The sequence below is a fragment of the Arachis stenosperma genome, chromosome 3, assembly GCF_014773155.1.
Source record: "Arachis stenosperma cultivar V10309 chromosome 3, arast.V10309.gnm1.PFL2, whole genome shotgun sequence".
Classification (NCBI taxonomy): Eukaryota; Viridiplantae; Streptophyta; class Magnoliopsida; order Fabales; family Fabaceae; genus Arachis; species Arachis stenosperma.
In genome coordinates, this window is record NC_080379.1 from 42,488,772 (window position 1) to 42,500,986 (window position 12,215).

At 37.2% G+C, this 12,215-nt stretch overlaps 2 protein-coding genes across 3 annotated transcripts; one reads left to right on the forward strand and one right to left on the reverse strand.

Moving 5' to 3' along the window:
- Positions 1-6,727: 6,727 nt before the first annotated feature.
- Positions 6,728-9,724, forward strand: LOC130967715 (40S ribosomal protein S7). 2 transcript variants are annotated; one of them, XM_057892705.1, is made up of 6 exons: positions 6,728-6,971; positions 7,212-7,296; positions 7,387-7,460; positions 7,549-7,672; positions 9,160-9,342; positions 9,444-9,724. In XM_057892705.1, exons 2-6 carry the CDS (start codon positions 7,222-7,224, stop codon positions 9,561-9,563), a joined length of 576 nt encoding a protein of 191 aa, XP_057748688.1. In that variant the 5' UTR covers positions 6,728-6,971; positions 7,212-7,221; the 3' UTR covers positions 9,564-9,724. The 2 variants fall into 2 exon arrangements, with proteins under 2 accessions (XP_057748688.1, XP_057748689.1); XM_057892706.1 differs by having other exon boundaries at positions 6,802-6,923.
- A 426-nt stretch (positions 9,725-10,150) lies between these two features.
- LOC130965985 (uncharacterized) lies at positions 10,151-11,312 on the reverse strand. Its single transcript, XM_057890734.1, has 6 exons — positions 10,884-11,312; positions 10,772-10,796; positions 10,605-10,688; positions 10,481-10,510; positions 10,293-10,398; positions 10,151-10,217 (listed from the first exon to the last, which is right to left on the reverse strand). The coding sequence occupies exons 1-6, from the start codon at positions 11,310-11,312 to the stop codon at positions 10,151-10,153; spliced, it is 741 nt and encodes a 246-aa protein (XP_057746717.1).
- Positions 11,313-12,215: the final 903 nt, after the last annotated feature.

Below are 12,215 nucleotides of genomic sequence, written 5' to 3' on the forward strand. Positions count from 1 at the left end.
CTGCTTTTAATCCTCTCGGGAAAATAGTCCTATGCGCTGTCACTGCACGGCTAATCGTCTGGAGGCATCACCCTTGTTGATAGCTACATCCCATCCTCTCAGTGAAAATGGTCCAAATGCTCTGTCACGGCACGGCTAATCATCTGTCGGTTCTCAATCAGGTTGGAGTAGAATCCATTGATTCTTTTGCGTTTGTCATCACGCCCAGCCTTCAGGAGTTTGAAGCTCGTCACAGTCATTCAATACCGGAATCCTACTCGGAATACCACAGACAAGGTTAGACTTTCCGGATTCCCGGGATCCTACTCGGAATACCATAGACAAGGTTATACTTTCCGGATCCCCATGAATGCCGCCATCTATCTAGCTTATACCACGAAGATTCTGTTGGAGAATCTAAGAGATATGCGCCCGGCCTAAGGTAGAACGGAAGTGGTTGTCAGTCACGCGCGTTCATAGGTGAGAATGATGATGAGTGTCACGGATCATCACATTCATCAAAGTGTTGTGCAACGTATATCTTGGAATAAGAATAAAAGAGAATTGAATAGAAAGTAATAGTAATTGTATTGAAACTTGAGGTACAGCAGAGCTCCACACCCTTAATCTATGGTGTGCAGAAACTTCACTGTTGAAAATACATAAGTGAAAGGTTTAGGCATGGCCGAATGGCCAGCCCCCTAAAACATGCTCAATGGCCTCCTAAGATGAAGAATAAAACAAAACTGAGACCAAAGATGAAACGTGGTCAAAAGACGACTAATACATTAGTAAAAAGTCTTATTTATACTAAACTAGCTACTAGGGTTTACATGAGTAAGTAATTGATGCATAAATCCACTTTCGGGGTCCACTTGGTGTATGCTTGGGCTGAGCTTGATCTATCCACGAGCTGAGGCTTTTCTTGGAGTTGAACTCCAAGTTATAACGTGTTTTGGGCGTTCAACTCCGGATCATGACGTGTTTTTGGCGTTTAACTCCAGACAGCAGCATGTACTTGGCGTTCAACGCCAATTTACGTCGTCAATTTCCGAATAAAGTATGGACTATTATATATTGCTGGAAATCTCTGGATGTCTACTTTCCAACGCCGTTGAGAGCGCGCCATTTGAAGTTCTATAGCTCCAGAAAATTTATTTTGAGTGCAGGGAGGTCAGATTCCAACAGCATCAGCAGTCCTTTTGTCAGCCTTTTTCAGAGTTTTGCTCAAGTCCCTCAATTTCAGCCAGAAATTACCTGAAATCACAGAAAAACACACAAACTCATAGTAAAGTCCAGAAATGTAAATTTAACATAAAAACTAATGAAAACATCCCTAAAAATAACTTGAACTTACTAAAAACTACCTAAAAACAATGCCAAAAAGCGTATAAATTATCCGCTCATCAATATTCGAGTACAGCCACCTAGTGAAAAGTTGTCTTAAGCCTTCATCCTTCACATTCGAAGTCAAGTTCTTCTCCACATGCCAAGCACACAGCCTATGTGTGGCCTCCGGAAACACCGCCTTGATTGCTGCCCTCATTGAGTCACACCCGTCTGTCACAATCACCGGTGGCTTTTTGTTGCACATTACCTCTAACAAATTTTCAAGCAACCACGTGTATAACCCAATGCTTTCATCCAACACCAAACCAAACCCAAATATGGTTGTTTGCATATGATTGTTCGAACCAGAAAAGATTACCAAAGGTCTCCTATATTTGTTTTTCTTGTAAGTCGAATCAAAGGAAAGCACATCACCAAAGTGTTGGTAATCAACCCAGCTCCCACCACCAGCCCAATACAAGTTCGCTAACATATTGTTGTTCGTCAAATTGTACCTAGCCATGCACATCAGATTCGACACTGCTTTTCCCTCTAAATAAATTATTGCGGTGTTAGCGTCTCCATCAACAATCTTCTCCCGCTTGGTCTTCTCGATGTAGTTATAGGCGGATATCCTTTTTGGTGAAACCCATTAGAGTATATCCCCGGCTTGCCCTGCCATATAACCTAGGATCTTCGACGTCGGGACACCATGTCCCTGCATGCCATTAATCTATGCCTTAGCTGAACAATTCATATCTCTAAAGTTGTTGATCATATGAACCATCCTCTTAGGAGTTAAATCATGGATGTGGTCTAGTATAACTTTTCTAACCCTCCAAATTTCGCTGACCTCATCCCATAAGATTGACAACTTTGTGTCACAGTTTGTCCGCGTCTTTAATATGTAGTCCCTTCCTGTCAAGCCTTTCGTAATGTATGCGCTACTTCAGCCCTGCTTTGTTGCAAAAAAACCTCCTCCTAATCACCCTTCCATTATCATCCTTTTCCGAGTCACCCTTCCTAATACCGAACCCATGACATTTGCCATATCTCTTATAAAACTCATAGACTACTTCGTCCATGCAAAACACCTTCCTCATCATATCGGCTTCGGTCAGCATTAGCACGTCTCGATATTCAGTGGCTTCTTCCTCCACCCCTTCATCACAAGCATCAGTTTTACCGTCTCCAATCGGTGTCTCATTTGTTGCAGACTGTGTTCCATTTCTAGCATCCTCTTGAATTCCAGCACCTCAGTTAACTCCATCATCTAGTTTAGCCTCCATCCGCACAATTACACCACTGGCACAAATCACCTTTACTTGCTCAAATCAAATGGAAAATCAATATACTCAAAATCCATTAACATCAACTACACATCGTTCTTTACAACATCAAATAAAACAACTGCACCAAGTAACACAGATCTCTAGTTTTTTACTGTTGCAACAACAAAACCGAAAATATATTCTGCAGAATTTATTAACTAGATAAAAAGAGTTGACAACTTTTTTTTGGAACATAAAACTAACGCTACATTCTGCTGTCACTGAACTCGAGAATTAGCGGCATGTCCAACTCCAATAAAAAATGCTTTGCAGAAGCTAAATTTTCCTAATTTTAATCCTACTAACCAGACTCATCTACCCAAACTAACTGCATATACAACATTCTCCAACCAACAATTAACCATTTAAATCATGCATACATAATTATTACTAAAATCAGCACGATCAGTATAACAAATACAAAGCCGGAAACAAATACGTTTAATAATTTTAGACTTCCTTAATGTATTATTAAACTATCTTGCACAAATATGAACAACACAACTCAACAAATCCACCAGAATATACTCTTTCATAACCTCCGATTCACCTCTGCTAACCACTTCATGTATACATATATCGAATTCGAAATAAACTTCACCCTTTTCCCTTCTAGTGGATTTTCACCACCCCCAAAAGAGTAAATATCACTATGTTACTCCAGAAAATTAAAATAATTAAAAAATGCATACCAAACTATTGTTTTTTTGTCCTATATACTTACCGATTACTGCCTAATGTGCTTCCCAGGATGCGAACTCCCTTGCAGCTTCTCACATTCTCACCGGAACCGTCAACCTTGGATTGGCCCCAGATCTTTGGCAATACAAAAAACCACTAACTCCCAGCATGTGTCGTTGCTTCTAGCTTATTTTTACCTCTCTTTGTTTCATCTGCCTTTAACCAACAAGTTGTTATTATTATTATTATCCACAAAATTTTAATTTTATTTCTCGGTCCAAAAGGAAAAAACAAACAACATTACAATTGAAAGAATTTTTGTTTTAAAATATTTGAGTATATTTGGACAATTCAATCTGACCTAAATGAAATATAAATCAACAATTCATTGAACCTAGATTCATATTTAATTAGTTATAAGTTCATATTTTCTTCTTTTATCAATCACAATCTAAGCACAATTTCTTCTATATCAACGTGAAATGTATTAAAAAATTCTAACATGAACAACGTCTAATTACCTTAACTTTATCTTCCTTTCCCATGGAACATCGGCATAACCTCTAGAGACCTGAAAGTATATCATGAGTTAGGAACAAATTAAAAATAATATAAAACCAAAAAAATTATTTTATAATAAAATAATATAAAATATAAAAAAACACATTAAAACATAATTATGGTCTAATATAATTATTATTCCTAAGTAATTCTTGGTTGATACTATCATCCATACCTAAAAATTACCAACAATCCAATAATAATACAATCCAACAACTAGTCAACTAATCAATGCGTCAATAGCAAGTTTTAGCACCCAACAACTAATCATGCTTCAAACAATAAACTATAAGAATTAATCGTGCTTCAAACAATCAGCTTCAACAATTAATCGTTTAACAATGCTTCAAGCAATCAGTACCAAAAAATTAATCATTTAAAGATATATCTGAGTACATTAATATATATAGTTTCAAATGCAAAAAAGTATCTTGTTGGATGAAAGGCCTATTTTTTCACTTTTATAAATACCCCATCTTTGGTCACTAGGCATTCATTTTTCTAATAAAACAAACTCCTCCTCTGCTAAGTGCAAAAGAAGAAGCTAGCTAAATTATATATATATTAAGGCACTACTATAACAAATAATCATGCTTCAAGCAATCAACTTCAATAATTAATCATTTAACAATGCTTCAAGCAATCAGCACCAAAAAATTAATCATTTAATCATGCTTCAAAAAATCAGTTTCAACAATTAATCACTTAATAGTTAATAATGCTTTAAGCAATCAGCACCAAAAAATTAATCAAGGCTCTTAAACAATATTTGTTTAAATATAGTGAATTTATCTATATTGAACAGATTAGCAAAGACTGGCGCATCGTTGTCTACTACAGCAATACTGGGGACAGAAATACTGATTCCTCGGATTGACCAAAAAACTCTGCAGTCCAACTATCTGCAGCTATCATAGCCTGGGCACGGATTCATGCTTCAAACAATCAACAGCAAGGTTTAAAACCAACAATTAATCATGCTTCAACAATTATTATTACAACAAATTAGATTTATACCTAGGGTTAGTGGAAGAGAGGGAAGAATGCAGAGTTGGCGGCGAAGGGACAGTGGCTGGGGTGGAAGGGTCGAACAGGGCTGGCGTCGGCGGGAAGACACTGCGCGACGGCAAGGAGTGGTGGTGGTGGTTCCGATTTCCACGACTAACTTCGAGACGAAAAGGGCTGTGCGAATCTCCAAGTTGGCTCCAGGAACTTGCGACAGTGAGTGACTTCCACGGAAGGTGGCTTCGAAGGTTGCGATGGCTGCTACGCAATGGAAGCTTCAAATGTTGTGCGACGGAGGCTTCGAAGGTTGCGATGACTGCTGCGCGATGGAGGCGAAATGAGCGAGCAAGAGATGGTGGCTGTTGGAAGGAACGACGACGGCGGCAGCACGAGGCGGTGGCTGGATGGAGGTGAGCTCGATGAGATTGAGACTTGAGAGGCAGCCCTCCTCCCTGGACTGTGTGTGTGAGAGACGGAGAGGAGATCGATTAGGGGCTAGGGCTTGCGCGATGGAGTAAGATCAAGGATTGCAGGTTCAGTGAGTGAAAAACGGCGACGTTTAGTTGCCTTCTCCAAAAACTGGTCGGGTCACGGTTCGCTTCGACCGACCGTTTCCTAAGCGGTTCACCTATTTGATCACGGTTTTTAAAATATGCAGTTTTACCTATTATTCAAACCGCTTTTCTTCTTGGTTCATGGTTCGACCAACCGGTTCGAATCGATTTTCAGATCCTCCGATTTACCGACATTGTTGCCGGTTACAGCAGTTGAACTGGCCGACCCAGTGCGTTTTTTCAGAACCATCTTAACATACAACATTTTGAATGCAAATACAAAAAATTTAAGATTTCATACCTCGAATTATTTTAAATTGTTTTAAGTTTAAATATAGATTTTGGCTTCAACATAGACTTTCAAAATTTATATTTAAACTCAAAATACTACTATTTAAATTTTTTAATTTATTTAATTTCAAAATTAAAAATAATTAAACTGAAAGAATTAAATATCTAAACAAATATTTTTTTTAAAATAAATAAAGTTATTAATTTTTTTATTGCAAAGAAAAAATTTTTAGAACTGAATAACATGGACTTTACAACAACATAGATCAGAAAGAAGCATCTTCTCTCTTTGTACCCTAAATCCGTAATTTTAGAGCTGTCTTCTCTTTTTTTTTTTAAATATTATAATTATTATTATTTATTTTCTTTAGTTTTATATTTTTATTGTTTATTACTACTATAATAGTATTTTTATGATCTAATTTCATGTTCATGTCCAAAAACATATTTCATGGCCCAAAACTTAAAACAAAAACCGTAATTATGTTCACTTTATGTTCACTTTAGTTTTGTTCCATAACATAATATAAAACAATGAGATCAAATATTTACTGGGTCCTCAAAAATAGGCCCAATAACATAACTGGTATGATTAATAAAAGATCATCTAACTAAGTTGGGTTGGTCTAGTAGTTAGCTCACTAGTTCGAATCCCGCCTTGTGCATGCAGCAACCCATTGGCCAGTGACAAACCCTTAAATAAAGCTCAGTACCGCGACGGATTAGTCCTTGATCTGCCGGGTTGGGGGATACCGTGGAAACAAAAAAAAAATTATTATTATCATCTAACCAAATTTTCAGTATACATCAACATCGCCATCAGTTTTGATGCAGAAATTATGGGCAGTTTGGAAGCAGCAAAACCACGCGTCCTTTCTTTCACCATGCCACATACTTTCAGCAGCGGCAGAAAAAAATTCTTTTCAGCACGGTAGGATGAACCTTTCAGGTAAACATAGAAGCGTTTTATTTTTTGACTTCCATTTTCATAGGCCTGTGAAACACAAAGCCCATGTAAGTTGTTTAGCATATCCCTACCAAAAATATTGAAAGGGTTTAAGGCCCATAGAACACGAGGTTTGCAATATTGAACGAATCGTAGTCGTCATCCTCGGAAGCAGAGGAGCAAAGCAGCGGGCTTGAAGGCGCGGTATCAATGCAACCTTTTCTCTTTGCTGCAAACTCGGAGCAGGTGACTCTCACTCCTTTCACAAATCTCCGTCGCCTGCGTCTTGCTCAGGTCCCTCTTCTATTCAACAAAGCTTCTACTTTTCCCTCATTCTTTTAATCGATTACAGAAATCAGTCAAAATTTCAAGAAACATTCTTTAATGCTATATTGCTGATTCAAATTTGTTAAGATGATTTCTTGTATGGTCAATTTGATGTTTTCCCTATTTATCTTTTTTCTTATAGCATTTTTTTTGTTGATAAAGCTATAACTTAATTGTACCATTTTATGATTCCTTTTGTTTGTGTAGAGTTGTGAAGATGTTCACATCAAGGAAAAAACTTCACAAAGACAAGGATGCTGAGCCAACTGAGTTTGAAGAGTCAGTTGGGCAGGTTTGATTTTGAGACTGCCATTGAAATATGAAATATTGCTAATTGGTATTAATTACAGCCACTGAGTGCATTCAACCTTTGTTATTGCAGGCATTGTTTGATCTTGAAAACACCAACCAAGATCTTAAGAGTGACCTCAAGGATTTATATATTAATTCCGCAGTGTAAGGATCTCTCTTACATGCTTCTCTGAGCATGAAGGTTTATTTGATTTAAGTATGTCTTATGGATAGCATTTTCCTTAATCTGCAGTCAAGTTGATGTTTCTGGGAACCGCAAGGCTGTTGTTATCCATGTCCCTTACAGATTGAGGAAAGGCTTCAGGAAGATTCATGTTAAGCTTGTTAGGGAGCTTGAGAAGAAGTTTAGCGGCAAGGTTAGCAAACCCTTAACTTTTTTCATGTGTAGAGTGTAGACTGTAGACAAAAGTCGTATAACCTAGTTTTACATTTATTATTTATACGGTAACCTCTGACAGAAGTCAATGGATATTATCAAGTATCAACTGCAGGGAAGAAAAATAAACAGTCACATGGCTTCTATTATTAATTTACTTTACTTTATTATTAAGATATGCAATCATTAAAATAAGTTTGGTATGATTAAAAAGTCATGAGACTCTATAAGTAGGTACTGCATCAACATACATGTTGGAGTTGCAGAGAAAGGTGCAGATTATGAACGGTTTTGAAAAATACAGACCCATTACTTCTCATAATAACTAATAGTTGGTAATTGGTATACTTTTCAAAACAAACAAAAATGCATGTTATTAGTAGCAACAAGAAAGAAATCGAAGATGCAGAAGAGAAAAAGAACAATCACTACTCTGTCCCACATTTTAAGAGACATGACAAAGAAACTACGTCCTAGTTGATAAAATGAGCAATTAAACTTTCTATTAATCTATGAAAGTTGCAAGTTTTTATAATGAGAGGGGAAATTAAAGCGGAGTTACCAACAACAAAGGAGCAAGCTTTCCAACCACCACGTTTGGATCTAAGAGCAGGTTTTCCTTTAATATTCACTGTTGCATCTTGTGTGTACTCCTCACTCCCAACACTTCCTTCTTCCATAGTCATAATTGTTTGATTGAGAGTGGAGATATGAGAATGAGAGAACTACTCTGTGTTACTCTGCTCTCAAGTTTGATGAAACTAGGAACCATCTTTAGACCTCACTTTCAGGATACACTTCTTATGGCCCCCATCTTTTTATTACCCTTTTCTCATTTAATTTTGCATCTCTTTTCCCCCTTTTTCTATTTTTGCTTATTATCATCATCATCTTCTCACTAGATGGTATAATTTATATCTTGTTTATGCCTAAACCATTCTGATGTAACTATTGCCTCGGTGGCATCATCTATAACTTGAGAAGTTTGTAATTAGCGGGCTAGACTGCATACATTACACCCTTTGTGGTGTGGCCCTTCTCAGACCCTGCGTTTACACTGGATGCTTACCCACCGGGCTGTCCTTTGTTAATCTCAGCACCAATCTACTACCTTACTACTTTATCTAGATTTACTAATATACCATGCATTTTGGTGCAACTTACTGCTCATTGAATGGTAATCCTGGGTCGTTTAATACTTGATTGGATAAACGCTATGAGGAGGATTGCATGTCTTATCAACTTCATATGTTATGGTTGGGAATTAATTTTGTTTGGTGTCAACATGATATGGCTAAGTACTCCCTCTTCCTGAGAAAGTGTCAATTCCTTCATTAGCTCCTTAAAAGTAGACAAATAGTTGCCCATTTAATACACTTTTTACCTGGTTAATCTTATCGATGTCTTCTCTGATCTAACTTCTTAAAGTAGCTATATCTTGTTAATGGACTCTTCATAATCCTGTAGGATGTAGTCTTGCTTGCCACCCGGAGGATAGTGAGACCTCCAAAGAAGGGTTCTGCCGTTCAACGCCCCCGAACCCGCACCTTGACTGCTGTTCACGAGGCAATGATGGAGGACATTGTATTGCCTGCTGAGATTGTTGGAAAGCGTGTGAGGTATAGACTGGATGGATCCAAAGTTATGAAGGTAAAGCCTTTGCTTTCAACAAAACTTTTATTCATCTCTTGAATCATTCTTATATTTTAAATTCTAATAAAATGTTTCATTGGTGCTTTTTATGGGGATAGGTTTTCTTGGATCCAAAGGAGCGAAACAACACGGAGTACAAGTTGGAGACCTTTTCTGCTGTGTACAGGAAGCTGTCTGGCAAAGATGTTGTGTTCGAGTATCCCATAGCAGAGAATTAGATTCAGTGTTAGCTTGGAATTTGTTTTGAGAACTGCATATGATTAATGCTTGTTAAAATTTTGCCTAACTTGTTTTTTGCTTGAGCATGTTTTCTTTTCGTATTACTGGTTTTTGACAATGTAGTATCTAATTTTTATGCTCCGATAAAAAGTTTAATTTATTCGCAGGTGTATAATTTTTAGAAAAGCTTCTTGTTGAGAAGCAACTCCATTTGATGTCACTAATCAATCAGATCATATAAGCAGAAAAATAACAGTAATAAAATCTTGGTGAATAAAAGAATGTGAAAACCGTTCCACTTTATGTTATGAATGAAAGATGTTCCCTTGTGTTCGTTTTAGAGAGGAATTACTTTGATGACAAAATAAGGTAGTTCCATATTCACATACACTCCTAATGCCTTTTGCGGTTTTGCCGGAACTAGTTTTGACAAGATACCCAACAAACATATAGCATTTTTCTTTATGAGTAGATAGATAGGTAAAAAATGGACATGGATACTTTGAAATGACCCGAGAATCTTGATATCATGATATGTATACAGCAGTTGAGTTGTCATTCGAATATTGAAGAATTAGAATCTGGCTCATTGTGACAAGATCACGGTAGCCACATACATAGCTCCACAAAGAAATACGATTGATATGAAACCCCTGCAATGACATGATGAGTAAAAATTCATTGTTTTCTCCTTCAAAATCTGATCAAACGTAACAAGATATACTCACCAAACGATACCCCATCCAACGCCATTACAGCAACAAGGGCACACTTCCGCAAATTTTTCTGCATCACTTGTATTTACTCTTCGCGATATTAGGTCATCATAAATATCTGCATTATCCTTTCATTAGTTTTTCATCATACAATCAAGAATGTGATGTAATTCACCAATTCGATATCTCCAAATACGTACCATAAATGGAAAACAAGCTGTTCATTACACCTGCATTTTGATTATATACAAGACAAATGAAAACTGAAAACTGCATCAAGGGTTCCATTAAATAAAATAAACCGTGCTTCAAAGAAAATGTGACCTATGAACAAGATAATGAATTGTAGTATTTTAACTGGGGTTGTCTCTTGCAGATACCATGTTCCTCCGATGAATATTATAAATCCTGAGAGCAAGCAACACAAGGAAATAATGCTAAGAATATATATATGATCATGATGATGCACTATATGGAAAGTACATGCCTACCAACACATAATCCTCCAAGACTCCACTGCATGAACATCAACAATAAAGGTTACATTCATCAATCTATTAAAATGAGAGATGAGAACTGAATAAGATGAGATCCTATACATACATTTCTTGCAATGAAGAGGACAAGAAAAAGAGCAGCAATAAAAAAAGCAGCAGCAACTCTGGTAGAAACAAGGTTGGTGGATGCAAGGATGAAGAGCATGCCCCAAAATGATGAACCAAGATATCCAGCTGGCAAGATGCATAAGTACAAGCCTCCACGGGTCTTGGTGGCTCCACCTTCGTCGGAATGAACCTCCATTCCTTCCACACTGCCACATGTTAGAACACAAGCCAAGGCATGGCTTAACTCATGCAGAAATACCGTTATAAGCTTAAACGGTTTCAGCAAGAATGTTCTCCATAGCACCAAAATCACGATGCTGTAAACAGAGACAGTGATCATGAACGCCACCTGCTCCTTATTGCAGCACTTTTTGAGTTGCCACGTGGATGCTTGGGATAACTCGTCCCAATTGAGTATCCGTGACATCTCTTTCTTGATATCAATTCAACAATGTGAATGTCTTCTTCTTCTTCATTATATTAAAGCTGTTTGTGTGTTGAATTGCACTACAACATACTTAGGGCTGGCAATTCATACCCTACCCGCGGGTACCCAATCCGGTCCAACCCGTCCGGTCCAACCCGTTCGGGTAGGGTAGGCTACCCTAGGGTAGGGTATGGTCCGGGTATGCCTGCGGGTAGGGTAGGGTAGGGTACGGGTTTAGGGTGTACCCTACCCTACCCTACCCGCACCTCAAATATATAACACATATTTTATAAAAATTAGGTATATAGTTAAAGAAGTGAGAGTTGAACCTACAACCTTTCTTATGTAATGACTTACAATAAATAAACAACCACTAAACTAGTTAGTTAATTTAGTAATTTAGAGTACTAGTTTGTTATTTTTTATGTCATTAATATGTATAAAATTTGATATGATTGAATTTTATATTTACTTTGAAAAATTTTTATATATCTGCGGGTAGGGTAGGGTAGGATAGGGTTTAGAACTTTAGGGTGCGGGTAGGGTTAGGGTTGAGAGATTTTCAACTCGCGGGTAGGATAGGGTAGAGTATTAATAGAATTTTCAACCCGCGGGTAGGGTTAGGGTAGGGTCCAAACCCTACCCTACCCTACCCATTGCCAGCCCTAAACATACTAACCGTATTTCGTTGATGCACAATCTATGTTATCTTGTAAGTTGTAATGCTGTTGGAACTTGCTATTCTATCTATAATTAGTAGTAATTTAAGGATGAGAAACGACTTGAAAAACTTATTTTGAAAAACTAATATTCTAAAAATATTTAGCATTATATTTTCAAAAATTCATATTTTTGAAAAACAATTCTTTTTTTTTATTTTAAAATAAAGAGTCAATACATTAT